The sequence below is a fragment of the Ipomoea nil genome, unplaced genomic scaffold, assembly GCF_001879475.1.
Source record: "Ipomoea nil cultivar Tokyo-kokei standard unplaced genomic scaffold, Asagao_1.1 scaffold0233, whole genome shotgun sequence".
Lineage (NCBI taxonomy): Eukaryota > Viridiplantae > Streptophyta > Magnoliopsida > Solanales > Convolvulaceae > Ipomoea > Ipomoea nil.
The window spans coordinates 964,597-974,674 of record NW_017616661.1 but is presented as its reverse complement, the minus strand read 5'-3'; the positions used below and the strand labels follow the sequence as shown (position 1 = coordinate 974,674).

At 35.6% G+C, this 10,078-nt stretch overlaps 1 protein-coding gene across 1 annotated transcript; it reads left to right on the top strand.

Moving 5' to 3' along the window:
• The first annotated feature begins 5,888 nt into the window (after window positions 1-5,888).
• LOC109194125 (uncharacterized membrane protein YuiD-like) lies at window positions 5,889-9,789 on the top strand. Its single transcript, XM_019345026.1, has 5 exons — window positions 5,889-6,303; window positions 7,029-7,185; window positions 8,449-8,499; window positions 9,259-9,351; window positions 9,452-9,789. Exons 1-5 carry the CDS (start codon window positions 6,161-6,163, stop codon window positions 9,527-9,529), a joined length of 522 nt encoding a protein of 173 aa, XP_019200571.1. The 5' UTR covers window positions 5,889-6,160; the 3' UTR covers window positions 9,530-9,789.
• The last annotated feature ends 289 nt before the right edge of the window (window positions 9,790-10,078 follow it).

The window sequence follows — 10,078 nt, the reverse complement described above, 5'->3', positions numbered from 1 at the left end:
AAGTGTGTGCTTTAGCATAAATACGGCTCATGAGGCCAGAGATGATGTGGCATTAGTTTTGGGGGTTCCCCAGGCTCCCAATTTCGGGAAATATTTGGGGTTACCATCCTTTGTAAGTAGGAACAAGAAGACAGCCTTTTCTTATATTGAGGATAAAATCATATAGAGAGTGGGGACTTGGAATAAAAAGTTGCTTTCGCATGTTGGCAAGGAGATCCTCTTGAAAAGTGTGGCACAGACAATGCTTACTTTCTCTATGAGTGTTTTCTTGTTGTCTGAATCTGTATGCTTGGGTATTGAAAGAACTATGAATCGCTATTGGTGGGGCTCGGGGAATGAAAGGGGGGATCCATTTGAAAGCCTGTGACCGTTTATGTATCCCTAAGAAGTTTGGTGGCTTGGGTTTCAAAGATTTAAGGGCTTTTAATTTAACTATGTCAGGGAAGCAAGAATGGCGCTTCCTTACCAAGCCCCAGCCTCTTGTGGCAAGAATATATAAAGCAAGGTACTACCCCAGAACTACTTTTATTGATGCCACTGTGGGAAACTGCCCAAGTTTATGTTGACGTAGTATTATAGCAGCTCATGAGTTGGTTTGTAGTGGAGTAAGGCGGAGGATAGGCAATCGGCAGTCAACTGATTTGGAGACATCCATGGCTACCAGATGACCCTAGTCGTATGGTACAGCCACCTATGCCTAATGAGCTACGTGGAGCGCTGGTTTCAGGCCCGATTGACCAGAATACATTATCTTGGGATCAATCAATATTGACTGACTTATTTAATCCTGTTGATGTGGTTCGTATTTCTAGGGTCCCTATTAGTCCTAACTATGAGGATATTTGGTATTGGCAAGATGACCCAAGGGGTTTCTATACGGTGAGAAATGGATATAGACGCATGGTTTACGACTACATTGGCAATCCTGGGGACTTTGATAATTGGCTAGCCTTATGGAAATTAAAAGTCCCCCTCCAAGTGGAAGACTTTTATATGGAGAACACTATCTAATATCTTCCCTACTACCACAAACTTGCTTATAAAGAGAGTATATGTGGATCCCTCATATCCTATGTGTGGCCTTGCTCATGAAGACACTATGCATGCACTCATTATGTGTGATTTTTCAAAGTTTGTTTGACATGAATCTTCCATTCCTATCTCTAATGTGGTTGGAAATACTTTCCCCATGTGGTTTAGAAATGCAATGAGTGTTCTCAGGGAGAGAGATCTTGTTTCAGTTGTAGCAGTCTTATACCATGTATGGAAAGCTTGGAATGCGGCGGTTTGGGATGGCCACCACATCAGTGCGTGCATGGTAGCAAGTTCATTCCAAACTGGGTAGTGCAGTTGCTCCTCTAACCGGCGTCCAGTTTGCAGATCGGGAGGGGCGGCCAGATGCTTCTTCGACGCCGGGTTCCGGCCGGCGACCAAGAAAGCCACTGTCGGCGCAGTGCTGCTCTCACCAGTTGGAGCTTTTGCAGCGGCCTTCAGCAGCATATTACCGGATTGTATCTCCGCCCTTATGGCCAAGTCTCTAGCTTGCAAGGAAGTGCTTTCTTGGCTCAAAGATCGCGATATCTCTTCTATGGAGTTCCTCACAGATTGTTCAAATCTTCAACACTATTTAGTTTGTGATCACATTGATCTCTTATCTTATGTTGGTTTTACTATTGATGCTTTTTGGTCCATTATGTCATCTTTTAATCGTTGTTTTGTTAACTTAGTCTCTAGAACTGTTAACCGAGGCGCTCATACCCTCGCTTCTGCAGCTTTTTCTCAAACTAGCACTCTGTATTGGGACTCTGTCCCTCCAGAATCTATTTCTGGTTTGCTATAATATTTCTACCGTTTGGTTGGCTTTCAAAAAAAAAAAAAAAAGAGCCAATAAAGTTAGGTCGGAAATTGAAAATGTTCGTCCAATTATTGGATGAAATGAATGGTTCAAATTATTTTGATGTTTATGTTTTTTTTTCTACCTTACCCTCTATTATATCATATACTTTTTGTAATTGTTTGGTCTATTGATACAGTGATACTAAATGCGAATAGTAATTCTAAAAATAATCTTATTATTGATCAATTCATTATATTTAAAAGTACATAGAAAAATATGTAACTAAAAAACAAAAACACCACTCCTTATAGAAACCCCCCAAAAAGATAAAGGTAGAAGGGTCAAATAGACTCATGTACTAACATTGATTGTTCATCTAGCACAATGAATTAAAATATGGTTCATCTAGACTACTATACTCTCAATTATTTTTTATCTAGCATTTTTAGCAAGTTTCTAACAAGTAACCCATCTAATTTGCTTACATGGAAAATAAAATGCTGACATGTTATTTTTTTCATCAAACTTGCAGTTTAAGTCACTTTTTTCGACAGAAAAATTCAATATTTTTACGTATTTCCAGATTATGTTGATTTCTTCTACGAATTTTCCAGAAAACAGTGAATCTATTTTTCCATCGGATGTGAGCCTATGAAGTAAGTATGTTACCGCTTTTGTGGTTTTTGAACCCATTTATTGGCATTAGCATTGGTATTGGTTTTTATTTTGGTTTTGGATGGTGCGTTTATGAGACTCTTCGGTACATACCTGAGATTGAGGAGCTTGGAAAAGAGCTGGTTAATAGACTAAGGGACAACGATGATCTGTATATTGCTCTTCATTTGAGGTATAATAACTAACTCGTCTTTTGATTTAATGTTTGAGGTATAACTTAATTACTGACTTCCTTTGAGTGTAGATACGAAAAGGACATGTTTACGTTTATTGGCTACAGCCACAATCTGACTGAAGTAGAAGCTAAGGAACTTCACATTATGAGGTATAATGTGTAGCACTCGAAAGAGAAAGAGATAGACATCGAAGAAAAGAGACTGCCATATGTCCCCGAGGGAAGCGGCCATGTTTCTGAAGGCGATGGGGTATTCCTCCACGACAAAAATATACATTTAGCATGCAAAATTTATGGTAACAATAGCATGCATGGATGCATTTCTCTTAGAATATCTCTACGTGTTTTCACACTCAACACTCGCAACAGATGAGGAGTTGAAATCTTTCAAGCCATATCAGAAATCAACATAATCCAGAAATATGTAAAAAAAAAAAAAAAAAAAATTGAATTCTTCTGCAGGAAAAAGTGACAAAAACAACAAGTTAGATGAAAAAAATAACATGTCAGCATTTTGTTTTTATTTTATTTTGCCATGTAAGCAAATTAGATGGGTTACTTGTTAGAAACTTGCTAAAAATACTAGATGAAAAATATTTGGGATTATAATAACCTAATGAACTATATTTTAATAGAATAAGGGTCAAATAGGCCATAGAACTACACATCAAATTGCAATTAGGCCATCCAACTCAAAAAAAAAAAGCAACAATCAGACTCCTGAACAGCGCAAATTCAAACAATTGAACCCAAAGTGACTTGTTGATCAGATAATTAGATGATGTGGCGGTTACCAATTTAACTTTTTAAAAAAATAAATTATTTTAATAATTCTTAAATAAAAAAACTCTGAAAAAAAAATTGCTAATTATCCCCTTCCCCTTCCGATAAGCTATTCGTATCCTGGCCGGAGACGAAGACCATTTCTTCGTCTCCGATTGGAGACGAAGAGAGATCTTATTTAAAACAACTCTATGATCCATTTACTTACAAGTGATTCTAGAATCAAGATTGGTCATTGGCGTGTTGAGATCTTATTTAAAACAACTCTGCGATCCATTTACTTACAAGTGATTCTAGAATCAAGATTGGTCGTCGGCGTGTTGTTTGTTATTGTAGTGACGAGAGTTATGAAGAATATGCTAATATTGACTGAAACAATCTGAGATTTGGTCTCACTCAAACTGATTATATGTACGTTACAAAACCCTTGTTTGTTGTTGTTAGGGGTGGGAATAGGCCAGGCCCCTTGTAGGGGCCTATATGCTGGCCTAATTAAAGCCTAGTTAGGCCTAGCTCGTTTAGTAAAAAGGCCAGGTTTGAGCCAATTTTAAAGCCTATTAAACTAAACAGGCCAGGCCTATATATACCAGGCTCGGCCTTCAGGCCTACAGGCCTGGCCTATATATATATATATATATATATATATATATATATATATATATATATATATATATATATATTCTATTTTATACCTAATATTTTTATATTTACAATATAACCCCAAATATATATAATTACCAAACCCTAATCCTTTATCTCCAAAATCTCATTCTAAATTATGATTCAACTATAAACATTGCTGTTAATCCTGCTATAAGTGATTTTATTGTGTAATTTTTTTTATTAACTGTTCTTACAATAATAATATTTAATGAAATATCGTAACTTAATTATGTGAGATGATTGTTAATTATTTAAAATATTATATAGGATAACAAACAATAATACAATTGAATTTATTTCTAAACAAGTTAACGAGCATGCTGAAGTCGTGACTTATTTTATTTTATATTTTAATGCTATTATGTTTAGCATTGTGGTGATATACTTATGTAATTATGTATTAGTTTTGTATTAGGTACATTTCTTATATTATTTAGATATACTAAAGTTTTTAAAAAGTCTTAATATGTACACTTTAATTGGCTCAAGGTAGGACATACATTGAAGCATTTTTAATGACCTAAATATTAAACAGGCTTTTAAAAAGGCTTCAGGCCAGGCCAGGCTAATTGCAGGCTCAGGCTTGAGCCTAACAAAAAGCCTACATACAGGCTCAGGCCCAGGCTTTAGATTTTCGTAACAGGCCCAGGCATAATTTTCCAAAGCTCGGCTCGGCTCGGCTCGGCCCAATGTTGCAAAACACGCTAGGCGCCGATTTTTTTTTTTTTAATTAAAAATAAAATTAAAAATTAAAAATTTTTAAAATTTAGTAATAAAACATAAGGTTTCTATAGTTATTTCTTAGAAATTATTTACGAAAGTGGTTGTAAAAGTGTTCAAAAGATTGTTTAAACCATCTAAATACATAAAAAAAAAAAAAAAAAAAAAAAAAAAAAAAAAAAAAAAAAAACTAAAATTAAGAGCTAAAGAAGCATTTTTTGAGAAATTAGTGGACCAAACCGCCTTCGGCTGTTTGCGGTGGATAGATCTCGAAAAAATACGCGATTTGAAAAAAAAATTGTCCAAATCGGACAACCGAGTCAAAAGTTATGCCTTCCGAAACTTTTCCGACATTTTCAAAAAAAAAAAAAAAAAAAAAAAAAAAAAAACCGCCGAACCGGCCGGTTAGGCGGCCACGGAGGCCGTTCCTCGCGGCGGCGCAATGGCGCCTAGGCGCGATTTTTGCAACATTGGCTCAGCCTATTTTCACCCCTAGTTGTTGTAGTGACGAGAGTTATGAAGAATATGCTAATATTGACTGAAACAATCTGAGATTTGGTCTCACTCAAACTGATTATATGTACGTTACAAAACCCACCGGACCGCTAGCGCATGTTAAAAACCCACCGGACCGCTAGCGCATGTTAAAAACCCACCGGACCGCTAGCTCGTGTTAAAAACCCACCGGACCGCTAGCTCGTGTTAAATTATTAACAGGTTGATTTGCCGCCTGCACTGAAGCTCGATCTCATGACCTCCCATATGGAAAAATCACTACATGTCATCTGAACACAAGATGCTTGGCATCTCATCTAATTATAGTTTTTATTTTAGAATTATTAAAATAATTTTTTTTTAAAATTAAATTGAAAACCTCCACTTCACATAATTATCTGATCAACAGGTCACTTTGAGTTCAATTGTTTGAATTTTTTAAATTAGATGGTCTAATTACAATTTGATATGTAGTTCCCTTATTCCTATTTTAATTTATGGTACTCAATGAAGAATCAAGATTAGTACGACTCTTCTGCCGAAGATAAAATTAAAGAGAAAAATTCATTAATGCAGAGTTGAATTCTTGTTGTTTGCTTCTTTCTTCCTCTTATCCCCGCGGGGGATCATTGCTCACTGATGCAAAATCCCTCTCTTCATAGTATCCCTGCCATTCCTTCTTTTCTGCAAATCTAAATCCTTAAGCAATTTGAGACCCAGGATCAAGATTGATTGAAAGTTGGTTTAAATCAGAGGTGGGTTTTAAAGGAAACGAGAGAGGGGTGAGGGTCGTCGGGTACTAGGGTGTTGAAATGGCGGGGGGATCAACGGTGTCGTTGACCCAGAACCCGGTTCCGACGTCGTCTATGTCATCCTCAGCCCTCACTAATTGTCCTCTCATGTCTTCTCTCATTGCCTTCATTCTTGCTCAATCCATCAAGGTCTTTACCGTCTGGTAACACCTACTTCTATTTCATTCCCCCATTGCTTCTTTAAACATTAAAATTATAAATTGCTTTAATTTAGTTTATTTTCAGTTCTAGATATTTTTATTGAGTTAATTTAGTTTTTGAACATAATAGTTTTTCTTGATTTAGTCCTAAATGACTTCTTGTGCTTCATTGGATCTGGGACTTCGACGATTTTACCTAATTGAGTCATTGGTTGGATAGCTTGATAATTTTCCCTTTGTTAATACTCAATTTACTCCTCAACTATAGTGGTTTTTTCTTGATTTAGTCCTTGATTCTAATTTCTAACAGCAAAACAGAGGTAGAGTACTCAATTAGGTAAAACCATCGTAGTCCAGTACTGAATTAAGCACAAAAAGTCATTTTGGATTAAGCACAAAAAGTCATTTAGGATTAAAACGAGAAAAATCACTATAGTCAAGACTAAATTGGGTATTAACTCTATTTTGATTCCATGTTTAACTTTGGTGTTTTTTTTTTTTTTTTCTGCTAGCTGTGTCAATTCCTTAAGTCTTTTGACATCATAGAAAAAATGGTTTGTTTTAAACAGAAAAATCATTCTGTTTTAGATTTTGTTTGTTATTTATTGCATTTCTGCGGTCTGTTCTTGCCCAATGCATATCATAGAGTTACACTGGTAGGGCCTATGATTGTAGTTAATTGATAATAGAAAAGGATTGTGTAAACTTTAATCTCAAGAGGCTTGTAGGTACAAGGAAAGACGATGGGATCTGAAGCAACTTATTGGATCTGGTGGTATGCCGTCGTCCCATTCATCAACTGTAACTGCACTAGCAGTAGCTGTTGGTCTGCAGGAGGGATTTGGAGGACCACTTTTTGCGACAGCCTTTATTTTAGCGTGTGTGGTATCATTTTGTTCCCTTTTACTATATTGTACCATATTCTCAGCTTTAAAGTAATATATTTTGCCATTTCATTGATGTTATTGAGATTGTTTAGTTGTTAGCATTTTATTGTTTCATTGGAGTTTAGTGAAGGTTTGTTATTGGTATATTATTGTTCTGGATTACATTTCCTGTTTCTCCTTAGGCACTTCACTTGCATTTTTATTGTCAGTCACCCCCGGCCCCCACAAAGAGCATCTCTTAAGTGAATCAAATTGTTATTATGATAATGGAAGTCCTCGAGGCACCTTTTTGAACAAAATTTTGAGGAAGGGGAAGTTTGTTCCACGATATTGCATGTTTGGATGCTAGGAATCAATCAGGAAAAGAATTTTGAGAAAAATTGCTATTATATTCTGAAATGTTTTAGGAAAAACATTTTCCTTAGGAAAAAAAACGAGCACATAGTTATTTAGAAACTAATAAATAGTTGTTTAAAAATTACTAAATAGTTATTTAACTTATTGTTCTTAGTCTTCGAATTAATTTAGGTAGTTTAATTATTTATAAGATTTCAGCATATTACTTAACTTATTTAGCCATTCTATGAGTTGTATTTTACCCTATAAAAAGGGAGTATTATTCAGAATAATGGAAGCAGAAATTGAATCCCAAAAAGGGTCTAAGGGAGTTTAGGGTCTCAAGCAAACCCAGTGGTTTCTTCTTTTCTTTTCCAACTGTTATTCTCTATTCATTTTTCCTTATGTTTTCTTGCCCGTGACGTGAGAACATAACATATTTCTTCAACATTTGGAATTGGAATGCTCTATTTAAGCATTAAAAGAGTATAGTGTAATTCAATTGGAATCATCAAAGTGCAATGCATAGTGCATTTTGATCCAATCAGGGAACAAAATCTGAAAACTCTTCATTTGTTTTCTTAAGAACTCAACAATCCAACTTTGCAAAACGTGACATAATACTCTAAATTCTCACATGTTTGAAAATTGAAATTCTATATTTATTTTGTTTATATGGGCCGGTTCACTTTTCAATTGGCTTGATTTGCCCATGGCGCTAGTTGAATCTTGATTGCATTACTGGTCACCTATTTCCTTCGGGGTGTTATGTTTGCCCCAAATCTGTTGGATATTCATTCTATCTTCTTGTTTACTGCACTGAATGTGTCCAAAAGGAAAAGAAGCATAACTCTGTTGTTTATCTTGACTCTATTGATTTTCATTGTGCCAATGGTATCTAATGTGTAACAAACATTTTTGGTAGGTCATGTATGATGCAACTGGAGTAAGATTACATGCTGGACGTCAAGCGGAGGTTTGAGGCTGCCCCTTGATTTGTGTGTGTTTGTTTGTAGTTGCAATCACATGCATATATGATGAATTCTATCTTCTAATTTGCAGTTTGCCATTGAATCTTCACTAGTTTTGCATGATTTTGAGTGTGTTCTTGAGGGCAGTTTTATTATGTTTAGCATATAATATATAAACATAAATGTGCAATCCAATTATCAGCTTAGACTTTTAGTTGAGATGGAATGCATTTTAATTTTGAGACCAGAGCCAACCCCAATCGTTATTCGTTATACGGTGGATCATGGTCCACACAGTTGTGTGTGGACCATGGTGATACGGCACAAATATGTATATTGTGAAATGAACATGTAGTAGAATTAAAGTGATACTTTAGTGTTGCTATAATGAACTTATTGTGTATATAAAATGAAACTGGATAGCAGATGCATGATGTGTAAATAAAATAATACTTGAGCGCTACTATAATGAAACTAGTGTGTTTGAAAAATAAAACGAAAACATAGCTCATACCATGATCCACAGTAAAATTTGCCAGCCAACCCCATGCCAAAGGTCATGGGTGTTGCTTGGAGCCCGTCAAAAGTAACTAGCTCGCACACGTGAAGGGGTGTGTTAGCATATAATATATATATAAACATAAATGTGTAATCCAATTATCAGCTTAGGCTTTTAGTTGAGATGTTATTTGATATGGATATTTTAAACTCGGATCACAAATTCATCTGAATTACTTAAACCTATCCATCTGGTTCATACTCAGGTTCTGAATCAAATTGTATGTGAACTACCTGCTGAGCATCCTCTTTCTGAAAGCAGGCCATTGCGTGAACTTCTAGGTCACACGCCCCCTCAGGTTTAGCCTCCCCTCAACGCTCTTTTATTGATTGAAAGTCGTCTTTGTTTTGCAGTATGAAAGCAAGCAGAGAACTGATTTTTCTTGCATTTTTCTGCAGGTAGTTGCGGGTGGTTTGCTGGGTATCATGACAGCCACAACTATTCGCTTGATCATAGGGTTTGGAACTTGGGCTTGATAACCCAGGCAGGTTCAATATATCTTTCTTGAGCTTTTCTAGCTTCTGAAATTGTATTCTACTATTCTGTAATTCCCTCCCTAGTTAGTCATAGTTTTGTTACATTTCACCAATGAACTGAGTTGGGCATTCTTCAGGACTTCAGAGGTTTATTAATTCATTGTAAATTGCCTACCAAGTACTTTGTGACAACGGCTCTGTTTGGCACGCCTAGTTGAAAGATGAAAAATTAGTAGTTAATAAGCTCTAACTAGTTGAAATTAAAGTGTATAATAAAATTATTTGTTGAATTAGCTGAGAATTGTAAAAAGACAAAGAGATAAATTAAGATATTAGGATTTTGATTAACGAAGAAGAGTAGATAAGTCATGAATTTACTTTGAAACGGGCAGCGTTTCAAAATAAGTTACGGAGTATTATCTTAAGCTCCTCGTCTTTTACCAAGCAGAGCTAACATCATAGTTATATTTCATAAGGAAGGTTTTAAGTTCGAATTTCATCGTAATATATATGATCTTTCAATATACAGGCTAAAGTGAAGTTTTAACT

Bases quoted from the DNA above. Each gene is read 5' to 3' on its own strand.
- LOC109194125 (XM_019345026.1), top strand. From the start codon at position 6,161: ATGGCGGGGGGATCAACGGTGTCGTTGACCCAGAACCCGGTTCCGACG. The intron at 8,500-9,258 runs GTTTGAGGCTGC...GTTCATACTCAG, and splicing joins ATGCTGGACGTCAAGCGGAG to GTTCTGAATCAAATTGTATG. The intron at 9,352-9,451 runs GTTTAGCCTCCC...ATTTTTCTGCAG, and splicing joins TAGGTCACACGCCCCCTCAG to GTAGTTGCGGGTGGTTTGCT.